Source organism: Erpetoichthys calabaricus, chromosome 3 (assembly GCF_900747795.2).
Source record: "Erpetoichthys calabaricus chromosome 3, fErpCal1.3, whole genome shotgun sequence".
NCBI classification, from domain to species: Eukaryota; Metazoa; Chordata; class Cladistia; order Polypteriformes; family Polypteridae; genus Erpetoichthys; species Erpetoichthys calabaricus.
This window is the reverse complement of record NC_041396.2, coordinates 219992167-220009635: the sequence shown is the minus strand read 5'-3', so window position 1 is coordinate 220009635 and position 17469 is coordinate 219992167. Positions and strand designations below refer to the sequence as shown.

Below are 17469 nucleotides of genomic sequence, written 5' to 3'. Positions count from 1 at the left end.
GACGAACTACCACAGGTCTAACATGAAAATAACTTCACCGACTGAAGACACTTACAGTAACCTTGGCACTTTAACCAGGAGTTCTGGCGTTTGTGAGATGTGAATTCACCACCTGTTTCAACATGTGTTCATGCCATATGCCGGACAGGATAAGAAACACTCTGACATGTGCTGACCATGACCTACATTACACTGGCAGTGTGATCATCTTCATCGCTTACATGAGTCATGAATCTATAAACCCTCACTAAGTCCTTCCCACCCTCCACCTATGACCAAGGTGGCAGCACCCTTAACATTATGACCCAAGTTTGTATATCTGATAGCCACCCCCACAAATGCCCATGTGAAACACAGGCGTAACAAGCTCCCAAACAGAAGAAGACCAATGCCATCTACTGAGCGTCAACTACGCTCTTAATCAAAAAAGAACATCACAAACAATGCAATGACACAAAGTAAAGCAACAGCTGCCAACTGTGTACACTTTCAAACCAAGCACAGGAAATTTTTTGTTGCTGACCAACAACAGTCCATAAGACAAAAAGACAGTGCCACATATACTATGACTATAGAGCCATTGAGCAACATGCTCATGCTTTGGCCCATTAACATGCCAGGCATCACCCTCGATACAGACTAAGACCCCACCAAACATGCTCGCATATTTTCCTGAATACAAACAGATCTTCCAGCACTCGCTGCTCATGCCAACATATGAGCACTGGTTTTGCAATACCACATAAATGTCTGATAGATGAGCACTACTTGTGAAAGCTGGATTGGCTATGTCCTCACTGTGAGGCACTATTTTTAAGGGAAAATGTTACCAAAATGAAAACATATTGTTTACTATATGTGCACCACCATACATACTGAAAGGCATTATCTCTTCCACAGAAAGTAAAAAAATATTTGGAACACATTCCCATATTTGGCATAATCTATGCAGCAACATTCAGCACTTGGTCAAGCGTGCATTTGATTTTACTGTGTACACCACACATCATCATAAATCTGAAATGAACAGCCTTCTGGTTTTTGAAAAAGCCAAAACTGTTGTCCACCTGTATATCACCATTCAGTTTGCAATACAAACATTCAGTGTTGACTGATTTTTGAGGTAACAAAAACAGACTGAATTAAAAAAAAAAAAAAAAAGAAAAAATAAGCGAGTGAGCTAAGTCATGATGGAACAGAATAAACACCAATTTTTTTCTATACCTAATTGAGATTCTATTTTTTTTAATGTAATGAAAAGAGACCACCTAAAAATGCAGCTTTCCAGTGAGTAATTTTTATTTATTTATTTTTTTGGTTCGTAGATATTTATTCAAATATTAGTATGTCAGCCACTACTAATAAACTTAAACATTTGCAGACTACAGGCACATACAGACATCATACAGCTTCCACAAGTTAAAAGGTAATTATTCAGACCAACGGTGTTATAACATTTTAATACACGGTACTTTTGGTACAAGCTTTTGGTTTAATGTTTCATCACATTCTTCCATTGGTTTGTCTTTGTGTTTTATATAAAGAAAAAAAAAACACAAAAATCATAATTTTTTTCGATTGCAAATTCTAAGTTACAATGCCTCTAACTACCTTTCCGTTGCCATTTATTTGAATACTAGACACACATACGCGTTATTCACAGCTCCTTATCTTTCACATCCATTGGAGCCTCTATTGATAATCTCCCAGGACATGGTGCCTGCATGTTCAAAAATTCATATTCAAGTTTATCATTGTAGTGGTGATTTTTGTCCCTTTCGATTCCTGTTTATTTGAGAAGAGAAGGTCCGCGTGTTCCACTTGTACAAATTAAAGTCCAAATAAAAATTGATAATAAAAGCAATAATAAGTCCCTTTCTAAAAGACAGTTGTCCTTGATTGTGTTAAAACCTGATGAGAAGTCAATGCTCAGTTGCTGAAGTCTTGACACCCACTTGGTGGTTATCCAACATATGAAACAAATTAACAATAGTGTCATCTGTCCCTTTATTAGCTTTGATAAACATGCTGAAATAGATGAAATTGTCAGTTTCCTCTGTTTTTCACAGGATATCTGTCATTGCTAGTGATGTCTGAGGCAGTACTCTGAAGTCTATTAATATTTTTTTGGATTTTATTTTTAGTTATAAGAATTATTATAGCCTGTTTCCACCACTCAGGGACCATCTGCTGATCTAATAACAACTTAAAAATAAGACTAAATGTGGGGCTAAGCTGCCGTGTGCAGAATTTTTAAGATTACCTGATCAAGGACTTTTATTTATTTATTTATCTGTTTGTTTGTTTGTTTGTTTTCTGATGTTCTCAACAAATAAAATAAAATCCTTTATCTGAAACCTCCTGCTTTCATATATTGCCCAACTGCACGACCCTTAAATGGAATTAATTAAATCTGTTAGCTAAATCAAAATTGAGAATAAAACAAGAAACCCTTGTATGATTATTTATTAAATGATGCCTGCCAACTAAAATTTTAATGCGTGACCAGGCTGAGCTCAAATTATGTGTAGACAATTTCTTGTCAAGTTATCTGGAATTTTACCTTCAACTATAAAGAGAAAAACAGTCAATGTAACAAATAAAATAACTTTTTTTGCATTAGGTGAAATAAGAGTGTAATTGTTTAATGTTTTTCTCTGTACGATTTATTTGCTATTTTTTTCTTTTAGTGGATCTTTGTCTGATAGAAGGTTCATTTTCAGCACAAATGGTAAGCATAGTTTATTATTTTGTTACATGTTAACTCCACTGACGCTTGATATGACTTACAAAATTATGCAAATATAACATCTACAGTAACACACTACAGACAGCAGCAGTTGATGTTAGTGGAGTTCTAATGACATTATCAGAAATGGAGAGCTGCACTTGGTTTATTATATCTGACAACGTAAAGTTAATCAAAGCCACTTGTCCAAATATTTATATTATGGGAACCGTTTGTCTATTTTATTAAAATTATTGTACAGTAAAATTATTGAAGTGTTTATGTACATACTTGCATATATCCATAATAAAATAATTAATTATAGGGTGTTTTATTGCTGAATTGTTTTCAATCACCTGTGATGTTTCATGCACTATGAAATTAGTACTATAAATAAATATCAGTCTGCTTAAGAAGTTACCAACATTTAAGGACAAAGAATAGTCTGGCTTTACTTTACCATACTTATTCTTGGATATGTCAATTAACAGGAGAGAGAAACTTTTTAAAGCATGGAACCATAATTGAATCTCTTACCAGATGAAAGTTGTTGGTTAATGGATATGATTTCAAACGATGAAAAATGCTGTTTATAAAAGAATGTATTCAATTTCTCAATACATTTTCCCATTCATTCACATTTTACCTATTATTACTTTTACAGTATGCATGTGTAATTTAATAGGTTTTTTTCAAAGAATCAGGTTAAATGTGTTAAACATTTCAAAGTATGTCTTTACAAATTCCTGTATGTCGATGGATGTATGTCAAGTACCTATTTAAAGCATGAGGGAAATTTAACTTATCAATGTAGCCATGTAATACTATATTAACAATTCTACATTTGATCATTCCCTTCAAGATCAATCTGTAAAGCAATGATTTAATTTTAATTGTATTTTTTTAATGTAAAGAATTAAATTATGTGGATTTCTTGTAGAATGTAACAGTGCACTCAGATTAGAAAAGGATGCCATCACAGCTACATCTAGCTGGCAAAGCACAAGTGAAAATGGACAGATAATGGATTGGTCTGCAGATTGTGCTAGAATTGATGGCCATGGAATAGCATGGGCAGCTGATCATAACAACATGCAACAATCACTAACCGTAGACCTTGGGGGAAAAAAGAACATCACAGGTGAGACAGGAGAATATAGTAAAGAAAATTGCCTGCATTATGTAAATGACTTTGATATCTTGTCTTTCATGTAGAAATAAATGTCTGTGATTTTGTTTATATGAGACGTGGTACTGGCAGAAACCCACTAGATGATAAAACTGGAACCTACATATTTTTTTTTTTTTTTTTTAGAAATTCATAGCTCTTCACTTTTTTGTTGTTGTTAAATTGTTTAAAAAGCTTCATTGCTTTTATTGTTTCAGCAGAAGACAACACTACTTATCATTTTGAGTGTATTGTCCCATTTGAGTGTCTCAAACATGATTAATCTGCCTTCCACATCAATGTAAAATGGGCTTCAAAGCAGTAAAACAAAGTTTTGCTTTTATGGTTAATGGAAATCTGTTTTGAAATCATGAGTAGCTGCCAAGTGAGTAAAAGAGAAACACATACAAAATATTCAACTTTAAATGACTTCTCTCAAGATAAATCTGGAATGGTAAACTAATCAATAATAGAAGTCACACAAAATTTTGCTCTTTTTTAAGATAGGCAAGTAGGTTAATTTGACAAATATTTTCAATAGGTAGTTTTGAAATTTCAAAAATACATTCAGCACACAAAAATGAAGCTTTACAGAGAAATTTTCTTGAAGAATAATTATTATGTCAAGTTTAAACAAAATTGGTCCACTGGGCGCTGATTTGTATAATGCAGACAAACTTGGCCACCTGAGTAGGTACTTTCTATATTATTATAATAATAATAATACATTTTATTTATATTTATACTTTATTTATATAATGTCCTTTTCGTGCTCAAGGCACCTAAAGACTCAACTGAAAATAAATTAATAAACAGTATTTAAATATTGGTGCAGTTAGCTTTTAGGGGTGATTGACCATTCATTGGTTAGTAAGGTGCAAGGATCTTCATTGTTTGAAAACTCAACTTGCAGTGTTGATTTGTGTTGATTAAATTTTATTTACTTATCTTTTGCATTTGCTTTTATAAAAGCGTTGTTGTTTCTTGCATTATATCACTACTACTCATTTCTCATTGTAAGCAATCCAGCGCAATCCTCTAAAAATGGCTCCTATGCCCTGAGTGTATTGAGATGTAAGGTATCGCTCATTCTTTGCAGAACAGGAGACACTTAAACATGCGGTGTAAGAGAGCAACAAAAACAGTGTCACACATTTGGCCAACAAATTGAGCACTTTTACTCATTTGGCAAAATACCAAATGTGCCATTTTCAGTGTTTTTTCCCCCCCCAAATGGTGCACCCATAAACCAAGTTACTCTTGTGCTAGGTCAACCTATCAACAACCTTGTATTCAAATATGGAGTTTGAGCATTTCAAGTCCCCAGTAACAATTAACTGCTTCAGGTACACCATCCCTCCTAATCAGTTATCCAGGTGTCTTTGTCTTGTCATTCCCTATGTGAACATTTAAGTCTCCCAGTAGGACTAAAGATTTTGCAGATGGTACCTTTCAAACACCATATTCACAAAAAATTTAAAATTTTACCAGTTAATTTTTGTGTATCAAAATAATTGAAAATAGTTTTTCATACTGTTAAGCTAATAATTTAAAATTTTCAGTGAAATAATTATCCCTTTTATCTTTAGGGATCATAACTACAGGATCAACACTTCCAGATTTTAATTTTTATGTGAAGAGCTATAAAATTCAGTATAGCAATGATGGGTCAGTGTGGAAAAACTACCGAAATGCTTTTGGGATCGAAGATAAGGTAACATCTACTATTAATATTTAAAATGTTTATCTAAATCTTGAGTTTATATCATATTTCACCACTTGTTTTCATATTACATGTGGCACAGAATTTATCACTGCTTTGCTCATGTGGGGACTTTTTTGGGAAAGAATGCATCTATACATTATGGGCAAACGGGATGCATGGAGCACCAGCACCTTGTATGGCATACTCCTGTACAGCTGAGTGATAAGACAATATCTATAATTGTTTCATATTTTAAACCTTTCAGTAATTATAGTGGTGAATCATTTTCAGTAAATATAGTCATCTATAGCCTAGAGAACTGCATTTCCACAATAGTTCAGCAGAAACGGACTTAATATTTTGTGGTATTGTTATTGTCCTGGTAAATAAAATTTGTTTTTGGCTGTCCTGTTTACTAATCACTTGTCATTTCTGTGTCTGTTTTGAGTGTAACTTTAGTTTGTTCTTTGAGAATGGAGTATGACCCAAGTAGCAGTGCATACTAGCACTGTATCCAGAACAGACTGCAGAGTAAAGCACCAGCAGGAAATGATGTTCAGGTCTAAGTGGTATTGCAGGGAACAACAGTAGGAGATCAGGATCCGCAGCTAGTCCTGTTGTGGTCTGGTGTTTATCATATGTGCAGTCAAGTGATGGTCTGATTGCTCATTAACAGTGATGCATCTGCATTGAACATTATTTGAAACACTATATTAACTCCTATCAAAATGACTGTCATTGCACAGTGGTCTGCAGGATTACTGTAAATATTATTCTCTTTGGTGCTTTTGAAAAGCCTGTGAAATGACTATGTCAGCATCTTTCACTGGAAACACTGAATCAAGAGATTAACACTGTGTTAGTACATTCACCCATTATGTTAAGTAGTATTAACCAGTAGTCCTGTTGTCTAAATTTTGTGTTAATGCTTCATTGAATTGAGGTGCCATTATCAGCCAATCCTATCTTAAATAAGTGCGGAATTGAAAGAAAACAGTAATATACTGAGGGTAATAATTTAATTAGAATTTGGAAAGCTGTACATTACTAGAGTGGCCTCATTTCTTCAATCTATTGAAATAACCAGTTGCCAAGTCCCTGATCATATTTTTTTAAACCTGTCAGTTAACTTTCTAAAAAAGTTAATAATCCAAGCATTGCCTAAAGATATATAATATACATCATCAGATGTTTAACAATATTTGTAAAGAATACCTAATCCTACCATAAACTGCACAAAATAACACAAGCTCTGTGCCTTCCATCTTGTGGAAAATTTAACATTGGGTATTGTGAACCTTCAGAAAAATATTAATATAATACTTGGGTGGAATGCAACATGGAAGAAGCTTATATTATTTTCTAATGCAAACTTTACTAACAGCATTGCCCATATAAAAGTTATTTTTCCTTCACAGGAGAACAATATGGATTTATCAATATTACATTCGACATGTTTCGCATATCATTTTCTATGATGCTGATTTAAGTATGACTGATTCATTCCCACTCACTACTTTATTCCAAATCAGGACAGACACTAAATATACAGTATCATCTGCATCTTTTGAAATGGTACCAGCTGATATATTTCCATATTTTTTTCATGCCAATACATTTGTATGATATGTGCAAGTATTCATATTATAGCATATACCAATGTACTAGGCTATATCTTCGTTTGGAGTTTTTGTTTTGCCCCAGGGAAACATTATTTAGTGACCACACCTGTGCTTTATTAGGTAAGTGCTCCTAGGGGGCATTTTTGGAACTTGGCACAGATTGGAGAGTTGCTGTCCACTGTGGGCTTAGTCTGTAAAACTTTGGTTTTAGGCCAAAACATTTTCCCCTGGAAAGGTATTTGATAACTGCACTGTGTAACACCCACCTCATTTTTATATATATATATATATATATATATACTAGCAAAATACCCGCGCTTCGCAGCGGAGAAGTAGTGTGTTAAAGAGGTTATGAAAAAAAAAGGAAACATTTTAAAAATAACGTAACATGATTGTCAATGTAATTGTGTTGTCATTGTTATAACTGTTGCTGTCTTTTATATATATATATATATATATATATATATATATATATATATATAATATACACACACACATAAACATTTATATACATATCTACATATACACATCTACATATATATACACACATACATAAACACACACATAAGACTTACTGACTGAAACGGGCTTTCATTGACAATCATGTTACGTTATTTTTAAAATGTTTCCTTTTTTTTTCATAACCTCTTTAACACAGTACTTCTCCGCTGCGAAGCGCGGGTATTTTGCTAGTATATATATATATATATATATATATATATATATATATATATATATATATATATATATACATATACACACATACATGCAGTTTTAATAACACAGAAATCAATATAAACATTAACATCATTATCATATGAGAATATGAAGTAATATATAAGAAGCAGATTTCATATAAATATAAATTATTAAACAGTAAAATCTTCTTCTGTAATTTGCTACCGTGGCAATTTGTGTGTCTGTCCAGGATTTTAAATGACCTGTAGGTCGCAAACCGTTTCACCTATACACTTGAAATGTGGTACACATATAGTACGTCACGTCTACTATCCGCTTTATGGGTGATGATCGTTTTAGTCTTTTTATCTTTATTTTATTTTATTGTAGAATGAACTCCTATCTGCGCACAGCAGGGCAGCCGTGGGCGGATGCGTATGGTGTATTCACTCCATGTTATCGTGCATTGCGCTGTCAGTGGTATTTTGATAAAAGAATTTGAACAACATATAAGAAGCGTATAAATTATTAAACAGTAAAACATTAACATTTAAGAAGTAAAGTTACATTAAGTACTACTGCAGTGCCTTCGGGTATACCTCATTTTTTGTTTGCCCATTACATGCTTAAATGTATACATTTGTTGGTGCACCTACCCGAGAACACCCGACATATAACCGAGCGTGGGAGAAGCATGGATTTTAAACACGCGTTGAGTTGATCTGCTGGTCTCCCTTGTGGAATAACTGTTAATGTTTGACTAAAATGTACAGCGAGTAAAACGACATTACCTCCTATTTTTTTTTTTTTACGATCTCTGAGATCTTACTTTTTTCGGTTCAAGGCTTCATAAGCTCTTTTATGTTGTATGGTGTACTTATCCCAAACCATCATCTTTGAATGTTGCAAGACTTTCGCCTTGTATGTAGATCTGGGTAATTACATTCATTGCATTCCTAGTCTGAATCACAATCTGATTGTATGGGTGGTTACCTGGCACTGTACGGTTGCCACCCGTCCTTTAAAATACGGAATGGTGCCGCGTTTGAGAATGAAATTGCGCGTCCCATTTTGAATCAATACTGGACGGGATTTATCCCGTATTTTTTTTATAATTTTTTTTTTAAAGCAGCGTCTCATGCAAATCATCCCACACGCATTTTATGAAGATGCCTCCTTTCCTACTTTTGATTGGGTAATACTTGATGTCATCGTTACTTTGATTGGTCTTTTTAACTGTCCAGTGAGGAGGGCGTGTCTTTTAAGTACAGTCTGCAAAGTGTTGGCACTGAGATGTGGCGTCAGCGCCAGAGTTGAAGCCCCTAACGTTGCGGTCAGCAAGTCGGCTAACATCCGCCATGTGCCGTCTTTCAGTTGCGAGAAGCAGATCATAGAATGGTTGAAACTGTTGCCCCTAACGTTGCGCCACGGCGTGTGGTTCGTTTATACCTCGTGTCTTCTCATGAAAGTTTTATCTCGCGAATATGTTATTGCAATCCGCAGCGGGAGCATTTCTATAAACTTAATTTAAACTTGCGTTTTACACCGTGCTTTGTTTCCCTTATGAACATGCTTGTATGCTTAAGTTGCTCCGTTCTCAATTGTTTAATTAATTTTTTGCTGTTCGCTGTTTGCGGCTCTTCCTCCATTTCCCCCTACTTCGTTCTTTTATCTCGCGAATATGTTATTGCAATCCTTAACGGGAGCGTTTCAATAAACTGATTGAAAATAGTTTTGCATTTACCTTTTTAGTAAAAGGCGAGCTTTTAAGCCTGAGAAATCACCCCGTAAATGCACACGTTTAATTGCACATGTGTTAATATGTATGGTTACACAGTATTAAAAGACAGTGAACAACGTCAGTTACCTTTGTTCCCGCGTTTGATAAAAGGTGAGCTTTTAAGCCTGAGAAATCACCCCGTAAATGCACACGTTTAATTGCACGTGTTAATATGTATGCTTACACAGTATTAAAAGACAGTCAAAAATTAACGTCATTTACCTTCGTTCCCGCGTGTGACTCGTGCTGTAAATCTCTTCCTTGTTTTTAGTTCACGTGATTACGTAGGAGGCGTGATGACGCGATACGTGACTCCGCCTCCTCCATTACAGTGTATGGACAAAAAATATGTTCCAGTTATGACCATTACACTTTGAATTTCGAAATGAAACCTGCCTAACTTTTGTAAGTAAGTTGTAAGGAATGAGCCTGCCAAATTTCAGCCTTCCACCTACACGGGAAGTTGGAGAATTAGTGATGAGTCAGTCAGTGAGTGAGTGAGTCAGTCAGTCAGTCAGTCAGTGAGGGCTTTGCCTTTTATTATTATAGATAATATATATATATATATATATATAATATGGAAGAGAAGGTCTGTGATAGGGTTTGCATATTTGCAGTTAGAGATCCACAAAGGGAGAAAAAAACGAATCACGTATCATAAAATAGTTTTATTCCTGAGCTTTCAACCCCTATCAGGGGTCTTCATCAAAGGATAATGCTTAGACTTACAAGAATGAAAGGCAATATATAGCATCACATTCAGTATTGGGGGGGGGGGGGGGATGGGGGGGGTGGCGATGACTAAGTCAGTTTGATTTGTGTATCGTTTAATTAAAGTGCATATGTCCTTCTTAAGTTGGCATATGCTGAGTTTATGTCCAAGTGTCTGTTGATGGCGTTGGCTATCAGATGAAAATGCCATCAACAGACACTTGGACATAAACCCAGCATATGCCAACTTAAGAAGGACATATGCACTTTAATTAAACGATACACCCCCCCCTTGATCAAACTGACTTAGTCACCGCCACCCACCCCCCCCATCAAACCAATACTGAATGTGATGCTATATATTGCCTTTGATTCTTGTAAGTCTAAGCATTATCCTCTGATGAAGACCCCTGATAGGGGTTGAAAGCTCAGGAATAAAACTATTTTATGATACATGATTCGTTTTTTTTCTCCCTTTGTGGATCTCTAACTGCAAATTATATATATATATATATATAAATAATAGTGACACAGAAAATGTAGGATATTTACTGGATATTTTGGGGTATTTAAACAAATTAATGCTAACATTAAAATTCAAGCCGTAGTGGAAGCTTCTGATGCTTTGCACATTGTATTGTAATCAAAAATAATAAATAAATGTAGAGTAAACATTATTTCCTATACATTGAGAGAATTACAATTTTTCCAAAATAATTTTTATTTAGCTTTTTTGTCCATATTGTCCACACCTACACTCATGCACACAAGCACTCAGATTATCCAATTTCAGTTTGCCTCTCAATCTGTTTGCATGATTGTGGGATATAACTGCAGTATACAAAGAACATATACAGAAACATGGAGAGAACTTACAAACACCATGCAGACCTGAAAGCGTACTATTTAGCAATCAAACTAGAGCCACAAGAAATGATACTCCAGTATCCAGTTGATACCAAACTCCAGAAATGTAATAGTACTAGTGTTTTGGTTTTTTTTTTTTAAAAACAGTATCTATAGTACCAAGTAAAAGTAATTTACGCACTCATGTTTGACTGCAAGTAGACAAATGTTTTGGAAACATCCATCAACAAGTGAGAAAAAATGTAGGAAAATCTAAGTGTGAAAATGACAAGCATTAGTGATGCACCACAAAATGGAACACTTATCAAAAAAAATACCATGGCAGTGTGGCAGTCAAGCACAGGGTGAAAACAAATATAGTAGGGCTAATTTAACAATATTTTGAGTAGCCTGGGGCTGCTTGCCACTTGTACTGTGGGTTTGTGGAGCATAGTTTTCCCACTTGCTATAAACTTACATTGCATACGTTTGATATGGCTAAGTACTAAATTACATTTCTTGTTTAGGCAATAGCTTGTTCAAAAAAGCTTTCCATTTAGTCAAATTTTAACATAATATAACAGTAGTCATTTAAATAAATTTTTAGCAACAACAATAAAAGTGCTATAGTGTGGCAGCCCAGAGAACATCTCAACTTGGTGAAAATATATGAAAAATATTTCTTTCTTATCTATCCTAACAATTTATACTTTGAATTTTTGAAATACCTTATTTAGAACTCAAATTTTATTATTTAATGTCCGTATTATCCCAAAATTGAAAACTGAATGTGGTGGAGAATACAATGAGTAACATTTAGCAAATAGGATGATAAATATTTAGTATTTCTTTATTTGTAATGTTAGAGTCATGAAGCTAGGAAAACCAGTTTACTAACCCTAGTTTAACTGAGAATGGAAGAACTATCTGGGATAGTTTTAGGATTTGACTTTCGTTCTTTTTTGTTTACTACTACAGAAAAGGCTAGACTGGTGAGCTTTTTTATTAGTAAATATTAAACCTCCCCATACTGTAAAGTAGCCTATCTGGGAGGGGGCTGTTCATGAGCTGTTTCTTAGGTGAAAAGCCATCGGAAGTGTCCAGTGTGTGTGCCTCAGGAGCTGCAGAGGGACAAAAAGGAGGGCATCTGCGAAAGCATCATCTCTCTGTCATTCATTCTGAAGAGAGCAGACCAGAAAGGTTGATATAGTGTAGCTACTAGTTTGTGTGCCACCTGAAACTACATCTAGCGTTATCAAGAGCATATGGTTTGGTTTGTAACTAACATGTTGTACTCTGCTTCCTTATAATTTGGGTATATTATTGATTGATTATACATAATTAAATATGTAACTTAACTCTTAACTCTTTCACAGAGGTTGTTGTACTACAGTACCTGACACAGTGGTAAGAGTATAGGACTTAAGACATTTAAAGGTCTGCACATTAAAGAGTATAAAAGGGTACAAGACAAAACACTGAGAAAATAAGATTTTGATGTGTTCTTTCGGACATGTTCACATTAGTAAACATGGAGTACACAACATGATTAGGGTGGTTATTGTGACGTAATAACATGATCAGTTAATTGATATTATTTTTATCCATATGCTTATTTATTTTTTTCATGGCACTTCTAGTCTTCTGCCCGGAAAATTGTGTAATAGAAAGTTGACTGTATTTTGAAAAATAAATGTCAATACTAGTTTATTTAAAAGGTAATTCAGTATTTATTTGAAGGCTATACCATCATTTTAAAGCTGCTGTTACTGTCAAGAGCTATAAACATTGTGTTACTGAGTCAAAATATTTTTTACTTGAATATTGGAGGTACTTTAATTAAAAAAATAGTTTAGCTACTTTAAGTCTACATGGCATGGTTTAAATTTTTATTTGTTTGTGTTTAAAGTGTAAGGTGTTTTTTTTCTTTCTCTTTTTTCAATGAAGGTAAATATGTTGAATAGGATTTCTGTTTTTGTAGTAGTGTCAAATGGGTATCAAGTATCCTAAGATTTCCCTGCTATTGGCATTGACTACAAAAACTCTGGTATCATGACATCCCTACTACCCTCTAAAAAAATTAACTTTAATGATGATTTAGGTATGTCATATTAAATAGGATGAATACTTCTGTAATTAATTGTTTTGTGTGTTATATTTGTAACTAGCTGTGTTGCCCAGCTTTGCCCGGGAAGTGTTCTAAGTCAGAACACAGTTATAGTGCCACTGCTTAATCAGATGTTTCAGAAGTACCATGTAACTAAGTATTTTTCTGTATTCAGTATTTGCATTTTTAAACCAAGGGCTAATATTTCACTTTAGCTGCTTAGTGTTGAACATGCTACATGCAGTCCTTGGTGATACTGGTGTGAAAGAGATTGCACCAGACCTCTGTATTAAAGTGTTATTTCGTTGGGGAGGGGGTTGAATACTGTTTTGTTAAGTTTGACGTGATCGTATGGAATGTTATTTTCGTCAAATAAAATAAAAAAGCGGTATTCAGGTAATGTTACAAAGGTGATTTAAAGTTAGTTCATTCAAAGCTAAATACTGCTAAAGGCCTCGACTCTCCATTACCATCAAAGCCTAAAATGAGTACTACTGTACTTCAGTATACACTGGATATGAATAAATGTCTACAAACCAAAATACACAAGTTACTCATTACTATAACTCACTCAAAAGCACCATCCTGTTCTCTTCTTATCACATTCTGTAAAACAGCATGGCTATTACCAAAAGAAAAAATCACGATTTGTCCTTTTGCAAAGACATTGGGAGCGCCACACACCCCTTTCCAATCACTTCATTACCCCCCTGCTCTCCCAGTCTGTCTACAGACTTCATAGGAAGAGTCACCAGAGACATGAATTTTGCTGCCAAGGTAAGTAAACCTCTCAACACGGTCAACACCCTCTCCATAAACAGACACACTGCTGAAAGCTGTGCCCAAGAGGTCATTAAAGGCCTAGATCTTGGTTTTTATCCAGGACACTTGCAAGTGTTGCAAGCCCAGACACTCAGACTCCTTGCTCAGTCTCTCGAGAGCCTCGATCAGAGCCTCCATTGACTCCACAAAGATCACAACATCATTGGCAAAGTCAAGATCAGTGAATCTTTTTTTCACCAACAGATGTCTCACAGCTGCTGGACCCCATGACCCTGCCAAAACACCCAGTCCTTGTAAGCATTAAACAAGGCAGAAGCAAGAACACACCCCTGATGAAAATTTGGGGTATCCTGCAAAGTCTCAGGATGTCGCACAGGGCAACTGAGGGCAACCAACTCAAACTGAGTCGAACGCGTTACAAAAATCGTCAAAGGCTGCAATGAACGCTGCCTTTATTTGCATTTGCGCTCAATTAGAACCCTCAGTGCCACGATGCGGTCAATAGTAGATTTAGAGGTAAAGCCAGACTGGTCACAGGTAGGTGAGCAAATGATCATGGATCCTATTGAGGATGATCCTAGCAAAGATCAGCATCAAAGAAGCTAAATTAAGTCTACTGTGATTCAGTGTTGTATAGTAATCATAAAACGTCAAGTGGGCGATTACTTTTTATAGGTACATTTTATTGGGCTGCTATTTATGACTACAAAAATGTAGCCGTTTTTTTTTTTTTATTGTATTATTTGAAATGGAAAAAACTTTTTCATAAAAAATTGCTATATTGAAGATAAATAAATAATGTGAATTTTATTCATCTTTCCATTGACTCAAGCACTTTTACATGTCACAGATATCTCTTTTAACATATAAATTGCACATAAAAAATGTAAGCACTAAGAGAAGATAGTTGCAAAACCACAAATTTAAAAAAGTGACAGTTTGTGCTTCATTCATTGTTGATAGCAAAATTATAATTCATCCCAACAGCGTGGGTGCATACCAGTTCAAGACTTGGAAAAATATTTCCCTCATACTAGTAATAAATGATTATTGTAATAAATTTTGTATTGTTACTTTTTGAATCTTTGATTTTTAATCTTTATGAATCTTAATGGTTTTTAAAAACTTAAGCTTCATGAAGCTGTTGGTAATTTTTAAGACATGTTTAAGAACACTATACTGTACAGAAATTTACAATATTCTTTTCTCTTGTAACATGCTATAGGTATTTGAAGGAAACTTTGACTGCAAGCATCAGACCCGTAACAATTTCCTTCCATCTATTTTGGCACGATATATCCGCATCATTCCAAACACTTGGAATCAGAGGATAGCCTTAAAAGTTAAAGTGCTTGGGTGTGAACATTTGAAAAGTAAGCATCTTTTATTTGTATTCATTTTTATTATTTATATAGATATGAGGTGAAATAAACACTAAGCTTTTGATTATCTTTATTTGCCTCTCTTTGTAAGCCACACTTTGATCAAGTCCTTGATGACATATTACTTCTGTACTCCTAATTGATTTTATTTTGCTCAGTGCTATAGTTCATTTTTAATTTTAAGTAGCTGCCTTTTTTTAATAAGCAATGCTCAGAGTTGAATTTCTATTAATATAGTATTTGACAAGTACTTTGAAAAATTTGCTTTTAAAATGTGAATCAAAGAACTTCTGCAAAAAAGCACAATACACTGTAATATATTTTTAACATACAGTGCATCCAGAAAGTATTCACAGCGCATCACTTTTTCCACATTTTGTTATGTTACAGCCTTATTCCTAAATGGATTAAATTCATTTTTTTCCCTCAGAATTCTACACACAACACCCCATAATGACAACGTGAAAAAAGTTTGAGATTTTTGCAAATTTATTAAAAATAAAAAAATTGAGAAAGCACATGTACATAAGTATTCACAGCCTTTGCCATGAAGCTCGAAATTGAGCTCAGGTGCATCCTGTTTCCCCTGATCATCCTTGAGATGTTTCTGCAGCTTAATTGGAGTCCACCTGTGGTAAATTCAGTTGGTTGGACATGATTTGGAAAGGCACACACCTGTCTATATAAGGTCCCACAGTTGACAATTCATGTCAGAGCACAAACCAAGCATGAAGTCAAAGGAATTGTCTGTAGACCTCCGAGACAGGATTGTCTCGAGGCACAAATCTGGGGAAGGTTACAGAAAAATTTCTGCTGCTTTGAAGGTCCCAATGAGCACAGTGGCCTCCATCATCCGTAAGTGGAAAAAGTTCGAAACCACCAAGACTCTTCCTAGAGCTGGCCGGCCATCTAAACTGAGTGATCGGGGGAGAAGGGCCTTAGTCAGGGAGGTGACCAAGAACCCGATTGTCACTCTGTCAGAGCTCCAGAGGTCCTCTGTGGAGAGAGGAGAACCTTCCAGAAGGGCAACCATCTCTGCAGCAATCCACCAATCAGGCCTGTATGGTAGAGTGGTCAGACAGAAGCCACTCCTTAGTAAAAGGCACATGGCAGCCCGCCTGGAGTTTGCCAAAAGGCACTTGAAGGACTCTCAGACCATGAGAAAGAAAATTCTCTGGTCTGATGAGACAAAGATTGAACTCTTTGGTGTGAATGCCAGGTGTCACGTTTGGAGGAAACCTGGCATCATCCCTACAGTGAAGCATGGTAGTGGCAGCATCATGCTGTGGGGATGTTTTTCAGCGGCAGGAACTGGGAGACTAGTCAGGATAAAGGGAAAGATGACTGCAGCAATGTACAGAGACATCCTGGATGAAAACCTGCTCCAGAGCGCTCTTGACCTCAGACTGGGGCGACTGTTCATCTTTCAGCAGGACAACAACCCTAAACACACAGCCAAGATATCAAAGGAGTGGCTTCAGGACAACTCTGTGAATGTCCTTGAGTGGCCTAGCCAGAGCCCAGACTTGAATCCGATTGAACATCTCTGGAGATATCTTAAAATGGCAGCGCACCGACGCTTCCCATCCAACCTGATGGAGCTTGAGAGGTGCTGCAAAGAGGAACTGGCGAAACTGGCCAAGGACAGGTGTGCCAAGCTTGTGGCATCATATTCAACAAGACTTGAGGCTGTAATTGCTGCGAAAGGTGCATCAACAAAGTATTGAGCAAAGGCTGTGAATACTTATGTACATGTGCTTTCTCAGTTTTTTTATTTTTAATAAATTTGCATGGATGGATGGATAAATTTGCAAAAACCTCAAGTAAACTTTTTTCACGTTGTCATTATCGGGTGTTGTGTGCAGAATTCTGAGGAAAAGAATGAATTTAATCCATTTAGGAATAAGGCTGTAACATAACAAAATGTGGAAAAAGTGATGCGCTGTGAATACTTTCAGG

At 35.4% G+C, this 17469-nt stretch overlaps 1 protein-coding gene across 2 annotated transcripts in view; it reads left to right on the top strand.

The window, feature by feature from the left end:
- dcbld1 (discoidin, CUB and LCCL domain containing 1) overlaps positions 1-17469 on the top strand; it is a 71922-nt gene that overhangs the window by 45240 nt on the left and 9213 nt on the right. For both annotated transcript variants that reach the window (XM_028797811.2, XM_028797810.2), the window contains exons 7-10: positions 2691-2731; positions 3669-3869; positions 5486-5610; positions 15354-15501. In XM_028797811.2, coding sequence (XP_028653644.1) covers positions 2691-2731; positions 3669-3869; positions 5486-5610; positions 15354-15501 — 515 coding nt within the window. The remainder of the gene's footprint in view (positions 1-2690; positions 2732-3668; positions 3870-5485; positions 5611-15353; positions 15502-17469) is intronic.